The sequence below is a fragment of the Pelodiscus sinensis genome, chromosome 4 (assembly GCF_052426305.1).
Source record: "Pelodiscus sinensis isolate ZL-2025 chromosome 4, ASM5242630v1, whole genome shotgun sequence".
Classification (NCBI taxonomy): domain Eukaryota; kingdom Metazoa; phylum Chordata; order Testudines; family Trionychidae; genus Pelodiscus; species Pelodiscus sinensis.
In genome coordinates, this window is record NC_143055.1 from 55743995 (window position 1) to 55765174 (window position 21180).

Sequence of the window (21180 nt, forward strand, 5' to 3'; positions counted from 1 at the left end):
AATCTGAAATACAGTAGGAAAAAAACTAATTTTCATGGTCATTAAAAAAAAAAAAAATCAAAATTTCTGTAGTTGACCAAATTGTCCAGAGAGGCTTTGATTGGGTACTTTTCACCTTCCCTTTTCCTGTGAAACATTAGTTTGCTTAAAAGGTCTTCAAAAATAATTATTTAAAGCGTTTAGTGAAATAGTAAGGCTGATTTTTCAGAACCAACTGCTTAGATGTAAACAGACGGTTCCTTCTAGCTATAAAAGTTTGCACACATAACAGTGCATTTTAGAACAGTAGATTGGTTCTATCTAATTTATGGGCATTTAAATACTGGAAGTACAGGTTGCACCTCCCAAAACCGTGACTCTCTAGTCTGCCAAAATCCGTGGTGCAGCAGGACCACAGATATTCTTGAACAAGAGAGGCCCAGGGCATGAGTGCCAACAGCTGAGACCCCCGCACATGATGAGTCTGGTGGTAGCTGGGCCAGGGCCTCAGCAGCCCGGCGGCAGTAGCGGTACCATGGTAGTGGGGCCAGAACAGCTGTATTGCTTGGCCGGCAGGAGGGCCAAAGGTTGCTGGCACTGCAGAGGGGCAGCAGGCTGAGGGGGCCAGTGTTAGAGGACCTTCCCTAGTTCATCAACTTCCCTCATCCATGACTGCTCAGGTCAAAAGGGTGCCAACCAGGGGGTCCAACCTGTACTTTCTCATGCAAACATCTTGTACTGCAGTATTATAATCTTTCATAATTGGTGGGGAAAAATGTAAACTAAAAATGTTACAATGGCATGCATTTTTAATATCTCTTAGAATAGCTTCACCTACATTTCTCCAACTTTGTGCTAGGGAGTATAGATGTAAAACAAGCTCAGTGTTTTGTTTTAAATCAAATGTGAATTTTTATTTCCTGGGTTTAGGAGAACAGATGCAAGGGTTTTTTGTTTTTTTTTTTTTTAAACAAATACAACTATCTCTGACAGATTTTCAATTACTGTAGATGTGTAGATGGCTCCTTTTTGCACAAAAGCCCCTTGCACAAAAATGGGGGCTCATTAAGTATGCAAATGAGGCAGTGATATTCACCGCTTTGCCTCATTTGCATATTCTCTTGCACAAGAGGGGGCAGTCTAGATGTAGCCTAGATGTATCAGCCTCAGTAGAAGTAAAGGAGTATCTTTTTGCACAAGGAGTAATCATTTATAATCTCTGATGGTTCTGTCTCATCTCTGCAAACCTAATTACCAATGAAAAAAGTGAGAGGAAGGAAAAGAGAGAACTCGAATCACAAGTTACTGACATTAAATAAAGATTTTTGGTAGTCTGCTTATCCCTGGCAGACACAACTTTTCCATGAATTAATCATTTGGGTGCCATAGCATTTCCAGAATTCCCAAGAGAGGGAGACTTTCAAGAATAAATTAACTACAAAAAGAGTGGAATCCAGTTGATTTGTGCCTAGGTATAGCTTGGGATGGCCCTGTACTTGCATTTTTGATAGGATATGAACAAAAATAACACATCTGCTTGATGACCTATGACTGCTGTCAAGACTGTTCTTTGTAAACACATGTCATTCATGACATGATGGCACCAAATGCTCCCCTTGTTCAATCACATGACCAAAAACTACAAATGTACTTGAAAGGGCTTGTTTACATGGTGGGGTGGGTTAATGTGCCCTATATAGGTGTGATTTTTAAAGCATCTACTGTGTTGCACATTAATTGGTTTTCATAGATCCTCCTGGTGCACTATGAAGGCTCCTTAGCATGCTTTAACCTAGTGCTGTTCCCTAATACTAGATTTAAGTGTACCAGGAGCTTTTAGTGCGTACCAGCAAGGGCTGATTAAATGGACCAAACAGTGCACAGAATGTTAGTGCTTTTTAAAAATCACACCACTGCAGAGCACCACTGTGTACAGCAGTTCTTAGATCCAGTGCAATGACAAAAGGTTAATAAAACCCACCTTAAACATATCTGTGCATAAAATAAACAAGCTGTTGGGCATAATGGAACCATAACAAGATACCTTGTTGCTATTCCAGGTTAGTGTCTTCATTTGAGACAATCCCATCAATGTTGAGTTCAGTATTTTTATTGTCAATAGGATTAGAATCTATCTACTTTGTTCCTCTGCAGTTTTGCAAGGTGAAGTTACTGTGACTGATCTGTTGGTTAATGGACAACATTGCTTTCCTTTTACTCAAATGCAAAAATATAAACAAGATACACTACATGGTAAATGATAACAGATACCGGCTTTTTAAAACTATCCAGCAATATTTTTAGCTAGCAATTACCCTTGCTATTATTTCCTAATAAATAGAGTGAGAGAGGCCTTACTTCAGTGTCCCCTGGTATCTTATAATTCTAATTGTTAATAGTGGTTTTTTTTATCATCACAATTTGTTTATTACAGCTTGAGTCAAATAAAAAGTATCACATAACAAAAATACAGTATACTGATAATATCTTTTAATGGCGGATACTAGAGCAGTCTGGAAGATCACTCAGCCACCAATGAAATGTGGCCACATTAGAGGTGAACCACAGATTATATGTAAATCTACAGTACAAAGCTACACAATGCTATAGAACTGAAATAAAGATTAGTGTTACTTATTGACCTTATGGAGGGAATTTGCCCATTCCCTATCTTAAGAAAGTAAGGATGGCCCGGTGGTTAGGATCTGAACCGGAACTTCAGATGTAGGTGTAAGTCCTGGATGTGTGGACTTTGTGGCTACGTCTACACTGGCCCCTTTTCCGGAAGGGGCATGTTAATTTCAGCGATCGCAATAGGGAAGTCCACGGGGGGTTTAAATATCCCCCGCGGCATTTAAATAAAAATGTCCGCCACTTTTTTCCAGCTTTTAGAAAAGCCGGAAAAGAGCGTCTACACTGGCCCCGAACCTCCGGAAAAAGTGCCCTTTTCCGGAGGATCTTATTCCTACTTTGAAAGACTTAAGGAAAGAAGATCCTCTGGAAAAGGGCGCTTTTTCCGGAGGATCTGGGCCAGTGTAGACGCTCTTTTCCGGCTTTTCTAAAAGCCGTAAAAAAGCGGCGGACATTTTTATTTAAATGCCGCGGGGGATATTTAAATCCCCCGCGGATTTCCCTATTGCATCTCTGAAATTAACATGCCCCTTCCGGAAAAGGGGCCGTGTAGACGTAGCCTGTGTGTGGCAAAGTCACTTCTTGTACAACAGGGCTACTCAACACGTGACCAACCCACTTGTTTGCGGCCTGCAGTACAATTTGGGTTTACGCGGGGCTCAACATGGGTGGGAGCCAAAACAAAAACGTAGTCTATATAATGATCTTCTGTTGATATGCATTTTAGTAGTTAAGTTCCTGGACTGTCATTGCTCATTAAAAGTGCTGTTGTATGGGTGGGAATCGGGTAAATATTGCATTTTATTACTATCAGAAGAACTGACTTAAATGGGGCCTGTGTGTTGTGTAGGCTTTCCTTAAACTTTGTATTTATGCCCATCAGTGTGACAGAAGCTATTTGCATATATTTACATATATATTTGCATGTGTCATAACCAGGAGTGCTGACCAGCACCCAGTGACTAAGGGGTTAACTAATACCTCCTGTATCTAGCCAGGTATCAGGTGGTCAGCCAATAACAATGCAGGTAGGAATTTCAAACAAGAAAAGAGAGGTTTTATCTCTCTGTTTGTTGTATGAGAGGCAGAGCAATTTCTTCCAAGACTGAGGGAGATGGGAGACACTTCTCTCTCTAAGAACAGACTTCTTAAAATGTGTAAGTAGGGAAAAGTTTAGATAGTCCATCAGGATTTATTGTTTTCCTTGTTTGGGAATTTGGGAATAATGTCTGAGCTGTTAATTGTGTTTTTTTTTTTCTTTGTGACTAAGTTTTAGCCCAGGGGTTTCCTTGAGTATCTTTATCAATTGGTGGCTCTTCCCATCTAGCCACTTTACTATGCTTGCAACTGTAGTTTTGTTTTGATAATAAGTGGGGTTGTTTTTTGTTTTTTGTTTTTAAATTAACCGGTATTGATTGATCATTGCATCCTGGAAGGTCTGTCTGTGTGTATATCTGCATGCCTGACTGAGGGATCAGCTAAAACAGACTGCAGCTTGTTTTTTCTCTTTTTTTCAAGCTCCTTTGGGGAAAAAAGCTTGGGGTACCCCTGGGGTTGGTTTCAAATGTCCACCCTTGTTTGTGGATTCAAAAGCACTTGATGGTGTTAGCGGGTCCCCCAAAATCTCGGTATTAAGATTCTGGAGGAAAGGGAGGCGAAGGACGTGACTCAGGCAACAGCACCACCCAGAGGGAACAGCCAGGGAGGGAATAGTGCCACTCACAGGGAACAGCCAGCATTTCAGCATTAGAGTCTCAGACATTGGGCTACTAAATATATGATGGGGGCTCAGTCAATTTGATGTTAATTTGAACGATTGTATTGTATAGTTCTGATTGATTGCAGAACTCACTTGAATATGAGTAATGTTACCAGTGTCCAGTATTCATCTTAGGAAATATGGTCATGCAGGGCACTTGTATGGTGATGAGAGCTGTGCTGGAAAATGATAAAAATAAAGTTGAATATGGCTCCTGGAGCCAAAAAGTGCTGATACCCTCATCTTTCAGTAGCTACAAAAAGACTTGAGGGAAATCAGCCCGGTCCAGAACTGAGTTTATACAAAGTCACTGGCAGCAACTAAAATCTTCTTACGTCTTGAGGACATTATTTTCATGTCTGATCTGATGCCAAAGGTGTGTTTTAATATGGGAAATTTTAGGAGGTGAGCTCTCTCTTTGAAGATTATTTCTGTTTTCTTTCTGTGTTCAGTAAGGAAAGGTATTGCTTGGGAGGAGGGAAGATATGTGGTTTCACAGATTGGACCCACCCACAAAATACAAAAGTGAGGGTGGGGATAAAAACCAGACATTTTGGCTCCAATCTGTTCTTATCACTCATTCAACCCACCAACATAAGGGAAAGACTGAAGCATGGATAATCTTTTAAAAGACAAAGGTGATTTAGAAGAAGGATATAATTATAATCAAAGACAGTTGTATCATAATTATAGTGGACATGGCTTCTTCGTAATTGTATAGCTGTATTTCAGCACTGTAATTAGAATACTTCTGTTATGATGAGATGGAGGTGATTTTGTTTGTGTTTGGAAACTAAATAATTTCACAGACACTCGAATATTTTTAAGACTGCTAACATTTGTAACATTTTTTTCAATGACAGAGAAAAAGGGAGAATTGTTGTCTCTAAGCTCGTGGGAGAGATCCCTTCCAATTTCCTAAGCACAACTGGGCAAAACAGCAGCATTCTCTTTCAGGTTCTACAATGGTGTGAATGCTTGCTAGGATAGGACTTGAGGATATTAGTTAGTGCTGTGAATAATAGAACTCCTGAAATATCTGGCTATTGACTAGTGATTTAAGGCACTCCTAGTAATCGGGGAAGCTTTTTTTCACATCTTATTCTACAAGTATATTTTGACTTATTTTGACAACTTGTTCTTGACCATGTTTCTTCCTTATGGGTATTTTAGTATAGATACATACCTCATGCAAAATTCTTAAAGCATAAACCAAGCAACCAAACAACAACAACAAACTACTATAAAGAGACACTTTCAAGTAAAATTTGCCCTCATATTTTCAAATGTCTTATAGTTTAATCTACTTCAATATTCATATTATTTCTTTTAAAATTCCATTGCACATATTTTCAGCAGAGAAACATTACCTCTTTAAGCATTTGTGACCCCAACATTACAGCACAACTAAGAATGTGAAAATAAATAACCTAAAATTTGACTATAAACACAAGAGACGCTCACTAGATAGTCTCTGGCAAATTAGTATTGATTAATATTAACAAAGTATTGAAAATCAAACTAGGTTCTTAAAACGAATTTTTAAAAATTCAGTTTTATCTTGTGTGGACAGTTTCTTTTCAACAACAGGAGTTTTTGTTTGCAAGTCCTTTTCATGCAAAATAGATGCTCACGTAATGTGGGGTGACTGTATCATGGAACAGAACTGTCATTACATTATTTTATGTAGGGATTCTTCCTTTTGTCAGAGTGCCTTACTGGAGGGCAGTTAGGTGCTAGTCCCAACATCAGAGAGTGATTGGACGTCCATAATGAATACATCTACACTAAATTCTATAAAACTCTTTGTGTACAGCATTTTATGATGCGTGCATGCTTGAATGTTTAAAAGGCAGAAAGAAAATATTGAGTTTAGATGTAGAGCCACAGCTCTAGAGTGTGGAGAAAGTAAGGAGGAGGGAAGGGTTGTGTACCAGAACTTCACTTGCAAATGCTCCCATAGGCACCTACGCTTACTCTAATTTATGTTGGGGCCAGCACAGACCAGCCCCTAGAATCAGTAAACTATAGCTGGCTCCCTGATGCCCTCCTAGCTGCCCTCTAGCATAGAGCTCTGACAAAAAGGAAAATGTCCATGAGGTCATGCGGTCACCAACTTCCAGTCCATTTGGGGACAGACAGCCTCTTCAGTGTCACATTGTCTGTGATTTACATCACAGGAGCATCTACACAGCATTTTGGAGTGAAACTCCCAGCCCGAGCTGACAGACTTGACAGTGCTCTGAAAATAGCTGTATAGGCATCACTTCGAAGTTGCAGCTCTGTCTGGAGTGTAGCATCGGTTTAAGTGCACAAGCTCCAACAGGTGCTGCAACTTCAAAACGCTGTCTGGACACCTGTGTTAGGAGTGCTAGTACAAGCCGACCTAACTGGAGTCGGTTGATCAGGGCTGAGAGGCTTGATCTGCAGTGCTGTGAACACATACCCCTAATAGCATTCATGAGGGCCCCTGTCCTTGCAACTGTCCTATTAAGTGTAGGAACTGATCTCAAATGCAAAATCCAGTTGGTTTCAGTCCTGCTTCTGCTCTCTGTGGAGGCTTTTTTTTTTCCCCCTGAAGCAGCAGGAAAAGTGCTGCACTGTGCTTGTCTCTGGTAGATTTCTTTTTTCATGGATCTGTTAATAATAATAATAATAATAGCCATAGGGATGTAAAAGTGTTACTGTGTAAACAGTTAATCAAAGAGCTTGGGCTCATTGGTTAATGTTCACGGTTACATGCAGGTTCCCAGTATATATGGGGAACTGGCTTAAAAGTTGCATCCTGGTGTGCAGTGGCTTCGGGGGGGGGGGGGGGGGGAGGGGGGGAGTCCACTGCTGCCCCATGTGTAACCATGTAATCATTGAAATTTCGGTGGTTTCACAGTTATTTAATTACATGCATTTTAACATCCCTACTTTTCATCTCAGGATCTTGAGATTTGTGACTTATGTTTCTAAAGTTCATGCTTTGGGTTTTTCAGCTGGTCACCTGCAGGGGTCAGAAAGGAATTTCTTCCCTTCCCCATTTCTTGGGGGGGTGTGTGTGTGTGTGTGTGTGTGTGTGTGTGTGTGTGTGTGTGTGTGTGTGTGTGTGTGTGTGTGTGTGTGTGTGTGTGTGTGTGTGTGTGTGTGTGTGTGTGTGTGTGTGTGTGTGTGTGTGTGTGGTTTCTTTCTCTGCAATGGCTCTGAAACTATGAGGTGAGACCTCTAAGTTGGTTTTAGGGCTGGCATTAAATTTGCTAGGGTCCAGGTCAGTGTTTCCTCTAAGATTTTTCCATCCGTGAGCAAAGTGAGTTTTGTCTTGTGCAACAATATTGAGATCATGTGTGCTTGTTTGGATGTGTGCCACTGTGGCACCCACCAGTTACTAACAAAATTTTGTGTGTGTGTGTGTAACCCACACATCTAGTGTGGTTACTGAGTAATGCAAGTGGCACCTAGACCACAGCAACAGTTAAGATCAAGAGACCTCTACAGCATGGGCTGGGAGCCAGCTGGCTTTTAGTTCTGAGGGTAGAGGCTCCTATATCCTGGATGAGCCCCCACTTGTAACCACCACTAGGCGGATTTGAACCAGGGACCTCTGAAGCGGAGTACACACATGCGCGCACACACACACTTTTAAATTATCTAAGGAAAAACACTAAAACAACAGCTAATTAACAAAGGGCATAACCCTGCACCCACCCACCCTGAAAACCAGCCAGCTTGCTGGCCCCTGCCCCAATCAGGACCACACACAGCCAGCTGGTACCTGTATAGGCCTGGCTAACTGCCTGCCCCCACATATACCCTGCAGTTGTGCCGAGCCTTGCAATCTGTCCCCCACCCCATATGCCACCAGTATATAAGCCAGGGCCATGCAATCTGCCCCCTCCCCAAACACAAACAGCCAGGGCCTGGACCTAGGGGCCACAGCCCAAGCATCACTGGCCAGAGACCTATACCCAGCCCCACATCTTACCTGTTCTCTCTTCCCCCCCCCCCCCACACACATGTTGCTCAGAGACCTGTGTCTGACCCTGCACCTTTCCCTCCCCCCTGGAATTTATCTGTGCCTGGTACCTCCCACTACAACAGACAACTAGTGCCTTTGCCCCCCACCCAGCTCGCTTCTGTACCAGGTCCCTGCTGTCGTTGGCCCCGCTAGTACAACCCCAGTACGTGCTTTGTCACTCTCCTGCCCTGACTCCCACATGGCTTGCAGCTGCCCCGGCCATACAGCAGCTTTCTGCTTTGCGGCTCGTGGCTTCTCCGGCCCCAGCCACATAGTAGCCTCTCGCTTTGTGGCTCGCAGCTCCTCTGGCTCCGGCCACGCAGCAGCCTCCTGCTATGTGGCTCATGGCTCCTTCTGCCCTGACCATGCAACAGCCTCCCGCCATGCAGCTTGTGGCTCCTCTGGCCCAGCAGCCTCCTGCTGCCCGCCGTGCAGCTGCATGGTTCTGTGTAAAATTATTTTCTGCACACTCACAAATGCGCAGTTTAGAGGGAACCCTGGTCCAGGGCCAAAGCCTGAGCCCCACTAGTTGGGGCTTCAGCCTTGGTTAGTGAGACTTAGGTTACAGCCCCCCCCCCCCCACTTAGGAAGGTAGAACTTGGGCTTTGGCCCACTCAACCCCCACAATGGCCAGTGGGGCTTGGGCAGACTCAGACTTCAGTTCCTGGTTGTGCAGTAATTTTTGTTGTGAGAAGGGAGTTGCATTGCCATGAAGTTTGAGGAAACCCTGCCCTAAAGCACCAGAGATGGTCACAGTTGGAAATGAGAAGTGGATGTGATAGGCCACATCTCTGTTTATAGTACAGAGCATATTCATTCTGTCTCTCTCTCTCTCTCTCTTTGGTACTTGGCTGGCTGGTCCTTGCTCAGGGTCTAGCTGATGGCCAGATGTGGAGTGTGAATTCCCCTGGGTATTATTGACAGTGACCTGAGTATGTGGGTTGGGTTTTTCTCTTATCTGCTGCACTGAGTGCAGGTCACTTGCTGTGATTGTCTGAATATATCTCATTTAATCAATTCCCTACTAATCCAGGGGATGTGGTGCCTAAGGCCCTTTTATTCTGTGCATGTGGTGTATAAACTTCAGGCTTCTGTAGACTCTAATACTTTGGTCTAATTTTGGTTGTTGGCACCAGGTGATATTGGCTTCCTGTGATATACAGAAGGTCAGACTAGATCAGGGATGGGCAATAATTTTTGATGGGGGGGGGGCACTCCCAAGAATTCAGCAAGTGGTCAAGGGCCATATTTTTCTCTTACATTAATGGAGGGATTGTGGGGTCTGGGATGGACTTTGGGGCAGAAGGAACCCTGGGTAAGGGATTGGGGTGTGGCAGGCAGTGTGGGTTCTGAGAGGGGGTTGGACTTGAGAAGGGGTTTTAATATGGGTCAGGGTGCAGGAGAGGACTCGGGGAGAGAGTTTAGGTGCAGGAGAGGTTATGACCTGGGGTGGAGTATTGGGGTATGTGAGGGGGAGCCAGGTGCAGGCTCAGTCCAGGAGGCACTTACAATAGTCAGTCCCTGGATGGCAGCCCAGTGGGACCCTTGGAAGGCTCCCTGGCTACCATGGTTTCACACTTTGCTCAAAGCAGCTAGCTGCTGGGACCAGCATGTGTTTCTCTGTGCAATGCACCCCATGTGGAGAGGGCGGCAGTGCTGCATGCACCCACAAGCATTGCCCTTGCAGCTCCTTTGGGCCTAGAGGCTGCTGGGGATGGGGACAGGGCAGGACACCCTTCTGCCCCCAAGAGGCACGCTGCGCAGAGATGCACAGACTGCATCTAGCATCCAGCCACTTTGAGCAAGCTCCCTGGCTGTGGCAGGCAAGGAGTCTGCTCAACGATCCCACTGGGCTATGTCAGGACAGATCCAAATGTTTGGCCATATTTTCCCGCCCCTGGGGCTAGATGATCTGGTTGTCCCTTTTGGCATCAATCTTTGTGACTCTAAGCTCTTTTCAAAGTTGGGTAAACCTTGTTAACTGTTTCTGTGCTCTTGATTGGAAAAAATCTCATTTTAACCAATCAGATTCAGGCACTCAATTCCAGTTGAAAATCAGAGAGAGTTAGCACGTCTTCACTAGCCCCCTTGTTTGAACTAGGGAGGCTAATCAGGGCGACCGAAATTGCAAATGAAACGCGAGATTTAAATATCCCGGGCTTCATTAGGATGTTCCCAGCCAGTTGCCATTTTGGAAACTGAGTAGCCGTGAATAACTGCCTGCATCTACAGGCGGCAGTGAAACGGGAATTCGAAGTTCCCCATAGCTGTGCACCAGATTTGGGGCCGTGCCACATGGCATCTGGGGGGGAGGGCACAAATTTTTCCTTTGCCCCTGGGCGCATAACATCCTCGCTACGCCTCTGGTGACACATCCAAACAAGCCACATGAACTCAGTACAGGTGCACAACACAAAATCCATTCTGCTCACGGGAGGAAACTCTTAGGCTATGTCTATACTAGCAGCTTCTTGCGCAAAAATACATCCACACTGCCATGTGCGAGCTGTGCTATTGCGCAAGAGCATCCGTGGCAGTGTGGACGCTCTTTTGATCAAGAAAGCTCCATTGGCCATTTTAGCCATAGGGCTTTCTTGCGCAAGAAATCCCTGCTGAGCATCCACACCGCCCTCTTGCGCAAGAGAGCTTACATCTGTTAGAAAAGAGTGTAGCTCTTGCGCAAGACACCCTCTCTTACCACGCCTTACTGTAAATTTCCTTGTGCAAGAGCAGGCGGGCAGTGTAGCTGCTCTGTGGGTTCTTGCGCAAGAAAGGCTGTACTTGCATGAGAAGCCGCTAGTGTAGATATAGCCTTAGAGGGAACACTTCCCCCAGCCTCTCTGCCCCGAGTTAATGTCACACACGTTGGGTTAATGCAATTGCAGGATAGTTGCACGAGGGGGTGTTTGGTGGGGGCCAAACTAATCCCTGTTGGTAGGAGGATGGTGGGAAAAGTCCTTTGAGGGGGTGACATGACCCCTTTTACTTCTGGTTATGTGTCCATCTTGCCCCAAGCGTGTTGCCTCCAGAGACCTGGCTCATGCAGGCCAGGGGGTGTGGCTAATGGGGCACCACGAAAAATTATACAAATCTACTGGCCCCGGAGGAGGAGTGCATTGGCAGCCTGCGCCACAGGTGGTGTGAGTTTAGCGCAGGGTATGTGTGTGTGTGTGTGTCTGATGGCGAGGGATTTTTTTTGTGCTGTGTGGGTTTTTTGCTCAACCAAAATTGCTGTGGGGCCCCATTGAAATTGTTCGAATTGGGTCCCGCACTTCGTAAAGCCGGCCCTGAGAATCGTAGTGTAGACATATCCTTAAGAAAAATTAAAGAGTTCAAAACTAAAGACAGGGCTGAGAACCCCTGCTCTACATTTTTTTTTCTTTCTGAGGTTCCCTTCCCCCCCTTCCATATCCCCATAGCATGCTATAAAAACTCCATGTCAAATTGATTTTTCTGCATATAAAAGGCAGGGCCAGTGTTAGGGGGGAGCAAGCAGAGCAATTGCCTGGGACTTAAGTCATAGGGGGCCCTGCAAAGCTCAGTTGCTGAGGCTTTGGCTTCAACCCTGGATGGTGGTGCTTTGATCCAGGGGCTTCAGCTTTCTGCCCTTGGCCCCAGGCAGTCTAATGCCAGCCCTGCTGGGCAGATCCCCTAAAACCTGCTTGCAGCCCCTGGAAGACCCCAGGCCTGTGGTTGAGACTGGTTCCCATTCCCAGCATGTGTGCATTTCTATATAAAATCACACACTGGAAGATCCGGTGTGCCATAGGAAATTGACTTTCAATCAGAATAACAATAACTTGGCTTACTGGACATAAGAGGTGCAGTGTCGCTGGCTCTGCTCGGTCTGGCTGGAGCAGCCCCCAATCTGTGCTGTGCCGAGGGGCTGCTCCAGCCAGCTGGGTCCATTACGTCCTGCCCACAGGATCCAAGCCGGTTAAATGTAGTATGTTTAACCAGTTAACTGATTAAACTAGATTTTGCATCCCTCGTTCACATAGTGGTATTTCAGGATGGGATAGTTAGTCTCTAACTCTTTGATATGGCTGCATCATATTTAAGCAACTATGTCCAGGCTGCTGCTTTGTCCAGAAGTCACCACAGGAGTTCACACCTGAGATAGTTGGAAGAAATTTTGTCAGACAGTTTACAAATTCTCATAGTTTCTGAACTGATTTAATATCTTGAGGTATAGTCACCTGCTGCATTAGGGAGCCAGGTTGTAGCCCTTGGGAGGTTAGCAAGTGTCCCATATCTAGTAGTCACACAATCACAATTCCATCTTACTTGTATTTCATTTTAGATTTATTTGCCTGGCTTTTTCTAGTAGACAGGTGAAGTCAGGGTTATGGTCTCCCACAGCCTCTGCCTTGTGTCCCCACGTCCATATACCAGAATATCATCAGATATCACTGCCAGTGATATCACTGGTCTCTGCCAGTATGTCTTGCCTGTAATGCAGAATTATTCTTGTTTCAGATTGGATCTGTATCTTTTCCTTCTTTCCTTTTTCCCACTCCCCTATTCCTTACCTCTCTCTAACTTTAATATAAAACTAAAAGCAAATATAGTAAAAAAATATGTAACAAACAAAGCTTTCCCAGTCCTTCATCATTTGTGTATGTGTTTATAGCCTGATCCTCCACTCTTTAATTCAGTGGGACTGTTCATTTATACAGGTATTTGGAGGATGAGATGATGCCAGTAACAGAATGAAAGAGAAAAAAATCAAACACAAATAGAAATGAAGTGAGAAAATGTACAAACAAATGTGTTTGGCTGTGTTTTATGACTCTATTCTCCCTAGCATTAAGCAGCTTGACAGATACGGTCAGCTGATCCTTGAAAATTCTACAGCAGCAGATACTGGTGAATATAGCTGCTGGCATCTTTTGTGTAATGGTGATAGCTGCAAGAAGGATGAGTCTAAAACTGGCTCAACGTACATCTTTTTCACAGGTAATTGATTACTTTGGTTTATAAACTGAAATGTCTGGGTTGTCTTGCCATAAGGCAGGATTATCGTATTCATTTCCATTTTCCTATTCATATCCATTTCACTCTCTGTCTCTAGGCATTGTATCCTTAAATATCCACTAGAACATTACTGGTGCAGTGAGCAGGAAATTGAGCAAATAATTAACAATAATGTTGTTTGTGTTCTGATTTCCTGTGCTGTACTCTAAATATATACCCCAAATCCTGTCTAAGAAAGCAGAAAGTGGTTAGTTTGCAAAAAATTGAGATTCAGTATTCTAATTTTAGAATCTACAATAAAATTTAGATGTACCAAACAACCAACTCCAGAGAGAGTCCATACCTCTTACTTTATTTTCTTCTACACAAGTTTATTTCAGAAGGAAATAAAATAACATATTAAAGATGTTACGTGTTGGGTAATTGACTAATCGAATAGTCGATGCATTTTGCATCGACTATTCGATTAGTCAATAGGGCGCCTCTGCCTCTGATCCTTGCAATCAGTCCCGGTGCCAACTCTGTCTACACATCTACACAAGCGATTTTATCTCTGGATCCGACCACCTCAGCACTGGGGCTGTTGCTACATTTCAAAGGCTAAAGTGCCGCATGGAACCCAGGCTCATCTGGGGACTCCCCCGTTGACTCCGGGCTCCATGCGGTGCTGCTACTTTGAAATGCTGCAAGGAGCCTGATGTCTGGTTTCCTGTGGCATTTCAAAGCGGCAGTGCAGCATGGAGCCCGGAGTCAGCTGGTGGCTCCCCACGGCACTACCACTTTGAAATGCTGCGAGGAGCCTGACACCGGGCACCCAGCTACATTTCAAAGCAAGAGCACCGTACAGAGCCTGGGGTCAGCTGGGGAGTCCCTGGGTCATCCCGGGCTCCATGCAGCGTTGTCACTTTGAAATGCCACGTGCAGCCTGGGGACACTCCAGCTTGCCCCAGGCTGCACTTGATGTTTCAAAGTGGCAGCGCTGCGGGAAGCCTGGGGTCTGCCCCAGGTTTCAATAGCTTCCCTACATGTCATTCTAGTACAAATATGCTTCTCACGCTCCCCCCCCCCCCACACACACATTTATGGGATGAAATCCTGACCCACTGAAGTCAGGATTTCACCTAAGTTTTTTGCATCTCGCACATTAGTTTTATAAGATAAAGAACCACTAGAAGTTGAGCCGCTCTTGTCCAACACTCTGTGGTCCAGCAACATCTGTGGTCTGGCCCTTAGCTTAAATTTCCCATGGTCCCATAAAGTTTGTTTAGAGCCACAGGTTCTGGCTCTCAGTGTTCTATGCTATTATTTAGCTCTAATTTACCCCAAATATCTTGTAAAAGTCCAGTAAGCAGTGGAAGTGTTGGTACTGTTGCTGGACAATATTGACCTCCGTGGTCCAGCAAATTCTCTGGTTTGGCACCAGTCAGGTCCTGTGGGTGCCAGGTTAGATAGGTTCAACATGTAATATAAGTATATGTATTAATCCACAAACCTTGAATTTGATCACTGCCCTAATTCTTAGATATTAATGGTTTTTATGTAAGTCAAATGGCAGTTCAGTATTATTACCTAGTATACTATTGGTGGTTAAAGCAAATGGTTAATTTGTTCTCCTAGTGGAAAACATTAGGAATGATGTAAAATAAACATTGCTCAGCCTGATTAGAGCTAAAACATTCCTGGCTGGCGCATGCTTCAGTGTTACAGCATAAGATGACTAAGATAAGATTGTTTGTAATAAGGTTCAGAAATACATTGGAGCCTTGGGATTATGGAAGCAATTTATCGAAACAACCTTGGAACTCTGACTTCTCTTTTCAAACGGTTGAAATAATCAGATGAGACACCTTGCAACACATAGTGTTCAGGCCAAAAATATTAAGGAGTTTAAAATTGCATTTGTAAGCAACATGTCAGCCTATTAGAATACTCCTTGTTTTTGGTGACCTAAAAGCACTAATATGTTTGAATTTTTCTTTTACTTAAGAGTTTAAAAACAATTGAGTATTTCACAATCTACACACTTACATATTTTCAAGGCACCTTCCTGCTGATACCCAAACATAATACAAAATCAGATACTATCAGAAGCCATAGTAAAAATCATGGTGTTTTTCTGCTTTCTCTTTTGAAAAAGGGTCAGCGAATTTAAGTAGGACCTGATACGTCTTTAGGTTTTTTATGTGTTAGGTCTGCATTATTTCAAAAAAGCTGATTCCCAAAATTGGTGGCTATTATTATTATTATTATTTATTAAAGATATAACCCTTCATTTTATGAGACAGGCAAATAGGCTCTACATTAATTTGTTTTTAAATGTAGTGATAAAAGCCAAACTATACATACTATAGTTCCAGTAACCATGCAGCACACCTCCCTGATAATCATTCAGGAACCTATCCTTGCAATCAGTCCCGGTGCCAACTCTGTCTACACATCTACACAAGCGATTTTATCTCTGGATCCAACCACCTCAGCCATCACTTCGGAGACTCCACTAATGTGATCTGTGCCATCAAATTCTAGCAATAGCCCTCTACTATGTATATTGGCCAGACTGGACAATCTCTATGAGAGAGAATTAATGGACACCTCAGATATCTGAAAATGAAACACACAGAAACCTGTTGGAGAACACTTTAACCTGCCTGGGCACTCATTAATAGATTTCAAAGTCACTCTGTTGTTTCAGGCCAATTCCACAAGCCAAATACACAGGGAAGCCTAAGAACTTAACTTCATTTACAGGTTTGGGACCTATCACAAAGGTATGAATAAAGACATTACCTGGCTAGCACACTACCTTCCACAGCCTAATGACTTAAGAAAGCAAACAATGGGTACTTAGAGAAGGTGCATGTTGTTCTTGTCAGCTTCATGTAACTGGACCTTTAATACTCCATTCATTGGAAGAAGTGGATTGTGCCCACGAAAGCTCATGATACCATCTACGTGTTTTGTTAGTCTTTAAGGTGCTGTTAAACTATTCATTGTTTTTAATTTTTTCCAGTTATAGACTAACTTGGCTACCCTTCTGAAGCTTTTATACGTAGTTTGTCCAAGTCAGACAAACTTTAACTTTTTATAAAAAAAAAAAAAAAAAACTTGTGGTGACAGATTTAATTAATTGTAAAGAATGTTAAAGTGATTTGTTACGAGATATTTTGGACACAGAAATACTGCCAATGCAATATCTGAACTTAATCAAATTAGTAAATATCTCCTCCTCATGTTCATTTTTATAGATTAGAAGACTGTATTTATATTTTTCTCATATGAAATTGATATACATTCCAAGCTAAATATTATATTGCATTACTTTCTCATCTAGATAAAGGGGAGCTCTTTGTGCCTACTTCCAGTTATTTCGAGATTGTCTACCTGAACCCAGATAAACCAGCAGTAATCCCTTGCAGAGTGACCATCCCATCAGCAAAAGTAACTCTGCACAGAGAGTTTCCAGCAGAAGAAATCAAAACAGATGGATCTAGTATTATATATGATGCAAAGAAGGGCTTTATCTATAAACACCCCACCTCGGACCACAAAGGGGTAGTTTACTGTAAAGCAGAATCACGGGGAGCATCTCAGATTTCCATCAAGTATCAACTACTGTATGTGGAAGGTGAGATGAATTACTTTTATAGATTTACATTCAAATCCCTTTCTCTTGCTGGAGTTGCTTATGGGGCAAGATTTCAAATGTGTATTTGGAAAAAAAATCAACTGTAATTGTAATTATAGTATTTTGAATATTCCAATGTTTTAAATGAACATGTATTTTTCAAATCAAGTCAAATTTGTCTGTAGAACGTGCCAGAATTTATGCTACTGTAGAGAAAGCACAAGATTTAATACATTTAAAAAGTAGGTGTACACTGGTAAACCATTTTATTATGACTATATAGGATCTCAAGATGCATAATAAATTCCAACAGCATGTTGGATCTAAAGAAGATGATGGAGGATGTGGAAAAGCCCAGAAAAATCAAAGCAAAACTTGTTCACAAATAGTTTTTTTTGTTACTGATGTTTTTTAATTGATCTTGCAACTTATTCCTGCCTCCTACCCACACTTTTTCATTCAGTTCCTAGTGGTCCACCATCAACAACAATTGTGGCATCATCCAACAAAGCAGGAGGTGGTGACAATGTTAATGTTCTCTGCATAGTCCTTGGGGAACCAGACGTAGAAGTAGAATTCATTTGGAAGTACCCAGGGGAAGAGGTAAGACACACAATTCTAACTTGAAGGTGCATTTTTTTTCTTAGAGTAAACTCACATAATATAGCATTTTAAATGCCAGTCAGTATTTTGTAGCTGGGGAAGGCAAGGACAATCAGAGTGCATTGTCCAGCTCTCTGGTATCAGGTCACATTGGGAAGAAGCAACATACTACTTGACAGGGATGTAAAACAATCATTAAAAAATGTAACCAAACTACTAAAAATCACAGCGGTTGCATGTGTTGCAGGGTCTGCAGTATAAAGCTTTATACTTCAGAGCCCACAGCATAGTCTCCCTGCGAGCACGGTGGGCAAACTCTGCCAGCCTTGCTCCCAGGGAGGCGTCATTGTAGACTCTGCAGCTGCTTCCCCAGAAGCGGGCTGGCAGGGGTTGCAGGAGTAGGGGCTGGTAGTGCCTTCTGGCCCAGCTCCCGGTGAGACAGCGTGTAATCTGCGGCAGGGGAGAAAAGCTAAGCAGACCTTTCACGGACAGGGGCTGCTCCAGCCAGCCAGCTGAGGCAGCCCCTCCCTGTTGCAGGGGGGCCAGAGCAGCCCCTGGCTATGGTGGGTCCCAAGGGGCTGGAGCAGCCACCTGTCTATAAACTGTACTGGTGCCTCACTGACACAATCAGTGTGTGATGAATTTAAGCTTCTATAAGGAAAAATAGACGTCCATTATATCTCTGAAGAAAACATTCTAAATATAAGCAGCTCCAGTGCTAGGCATAGTTTGCAGAGTGACATATACATGAATGTATCACTCTTGCTGTATATGGACAGTTGTATCCATCCATCTAATGCAACAAAATGCTTTGCTTACAGCAGTTTACCTGGAACAGAAAGGGAACAGACCTGTCATTTTTCTGCCCAGTCAGAATGAATATTATGTGTGTGTCTCAGTAGCTCTGTGATTTAGTTTAAATTTTTTATACTTAGGCTACATCTAGATTGCAAGCCTTTTTTTGAAAGATACTTTCGAAAAAGTCTCTTTAGAAAAACAACATCTAGACTACAATCAGTACTTTCAAAAAAGCAAGCTGCTTTCTTGAAAGAGAGCACCCAGGCAATCTCTTTTATGGAGCAGCCCCTGTCTGCAGCAGACCTAGATGCCCTGCAGGCAAGGACTGCTCTGGCAGCAGGAAACCCCAGGTCTGAGTGGACTGGGGCAGGAAGCCAGGAGCCTTCAGTGCCAGCTCCAGCCCTGCTGTGCCCTCCCTTGCCCTAGTGCCTTTTGGGGCCCTGCTGGGTGTGGAGGTGGGCTGGGGTGTGTATGTGCGAGGGAGATGGGGATATGAGATCTGGGCATCAGAGGGCTGGGGAGCACTGCCTCCCAATGCTCCCATTGACTGCAATTTGGCAAATGGGAGGCAGCGGGGAAAGCCTCCAGGCAGTTTGTCCATGCTCTGTAGTTCCACTGCAGGCTTTCTCTTCCCACCAGCAGGAAAATGGCACTGACGTCACAGCCTCCGGGGTGGTGGGAGCATGAGTGGTACTCAAACCCACAATCCCAGGCTCTGGAGGTCTGTTGGGTGAACCTAGTATTTAACTGATTAACTGGGCTTTTAAGTTCCTAATACCAAGTCTAAAACATGATTCTCCAAAATAGCTATTGTATCTGTTCACACAGGCATGGAAAAAGCATTAACATAAGCGGGCTACAATGACATCTGACTTGCATAAACATGGCTATTTTCCTAGTTCATGGATAGGGCCAAAGTTGTTATAATGGATCACCCAAATACAGAAAACCTCCGATAACACGGCACCTTTAGGACCCAGGGGGTGCTAGATTATCAGATATGCCAGGCCATTGGAAGGAGGGGGCTATGAGGGGTGTGAGGTGGGGTGGGAGAGATGAGGGGGGAGGCGCTGCAGGACCAACCTGGCAGCACCCCAGATGCTCTGCCCCAGGCGTCCCTAAGTCAGCCACTGCTGAAACTGACCAGCGGCTGACTTGGAGAAGCCCAGGGCAGAGCAGCTGGTGTGCTGGGTTGGTCCCATAGCGCTGCCCCTCGGCACTGCGGGACCAACCCAGCAGCACCCCAGCTGCTCTATCCCAGACTTCCCCCAAGTCAGCTGCTGCTGAAACTGACCAGCTGCTGACTCGGGGAAGCCTGTGGCAAAGCAGCTCCAATTGTCCAGCTGCTTGGAGCACTTCCGGGTTCCAGGTGGTGCCAGACTATCAGGAGTGCCGGACTACTGGATGCCGGCCAACTGGAATTTTACTGTAGTTCAAACCCCTGAACATGGCAATTTCAGAATGAAGGTTTTCCTATCCTTATTGGGCATAAATGGCTGTGTTAACACTGAACATGAAGGAATGTATGCAGAAGGAGAACATGCAGTTTAGTTGTGATTTCAAGAGGGGGGCAAGATTACATTCAAAGCAAATTTAAAACAGGAATTTTCAAATGGAAAAGCTGAGATGAATACAGAAGTAGTGATCCACCATGCCTGAAGCTTTTATTGTAGGGAAATGGCTTGCATGACAGCTAGACACCCTTAACTTCCTTGCTGAATCTGGCTTTCAGACCAGACCTGCATGTCTTGTTTAGGGCTTTGAAATGAAATATGATTTATTTAGTGACAGTATATTCTTAACAGTGTGTGCAGAATTATACATCTTCATTTCCTTATGTGGGTGTTTTTAAAACAGTATGAAAGGCCTGTGATTATCCAAGATTCTTGGCGGCTGATCAACAGAGGAATTGGGCATACCACAAGAATCTCCAAGAGTGTTATTTCTATTGACGATTTCGAAACCATTGATGCTGGCAACTATATTTGTACAGCTCAGAACCTACAAGGACAAACCACAGTAGCCGCCCATGTTGAACTGACCTGATATGTGAAGCCTGTGGACACAGAATGAACAAACAGTATGTTGTTGCACACATTGACGCTTTCGTTTCTTTTTATTAATTCTGAGGTGGAGGTTTCTGTTTAATCTCTCTCCTCATATTCACACATTCTACTTTCATTATAGAGCAGTGATCCAGAACAGAGATCCTAATGCTTAGCAATATTCGAGACAGCTGGGTGGATATCCACTTTTTTTTTTTTTACTTTTTGTAACCTCAATATGCATGTGGCTCGCAAGTGCTCCTAATACAACGATAAATCTTTAGCAGGGTACTACAAATAATATCTTGTAAAAATGTTAATTGTGCTTTATTTTCATGAATGCTAAGAGGAAGATATATAACAACTTCAGGTGGACCCACCACCATATATATATTTTCTTCTTTGCCATGGTGGTAACTTTAACATATTGTATATGTAAAAAACATTATTTAGCTATGATTCTCTTGTTTTAGAAAATTAGTCAACAGTGATTACTCTTCCATTTTGATACTTTGATTAAATTTCTTTTACTGAAGATTTAACAAGTTGTACAAGTGTGTGCTTTCACCATTTACTCTCATACCTGAGAGATGGTTAGGTTTGAGTACATAACTTTTGTTGTAGCACTGAACATTTTTAAGGGAGGTACTTCAAAAAAATATAATTAAAAGGTAAAATATTGCATTTTTCTATTTCCAGTTCTACTTGCTCTTGCCTTAACATAGTTAATTGTAAAATGCCCTGATTTACAGTACTGAGTGAT

At 43.4% G+C, this 21180-nt stretch overlaps 1 protein-coding gene across 1 annotated transcript in view; it reads left to right on the forward strand.

The window, feature by feature from the left end:
* PDGFRL (platelet derived growth factor receptor like) overlaps positions 1–20952 on the forward strand; it is a 38369-nt gene extending 17417 nt beyond the window's left edge. The window contains exons 3-6 of the mRNA XM_006128436.5: positions 13177–13328; positions 16678–16971; positions 17435–17574; positions 20230–20952. Coding sequence (XP_006128498.2) covers positions 13177–13328; positions 16678–16971; positions 17435–17574; positions 20230–20418 — 775 coding nt within the window. The 3' untranslated portion in view covers positions 20419–20952. The remainder of the gene's footprint in view (positions 1–13176; positions 13329–16677; positions 16972–17434; positions 17575–20229) is intronic.
* Positions 20953–21180: the final 228 nt, after the last annotated feature.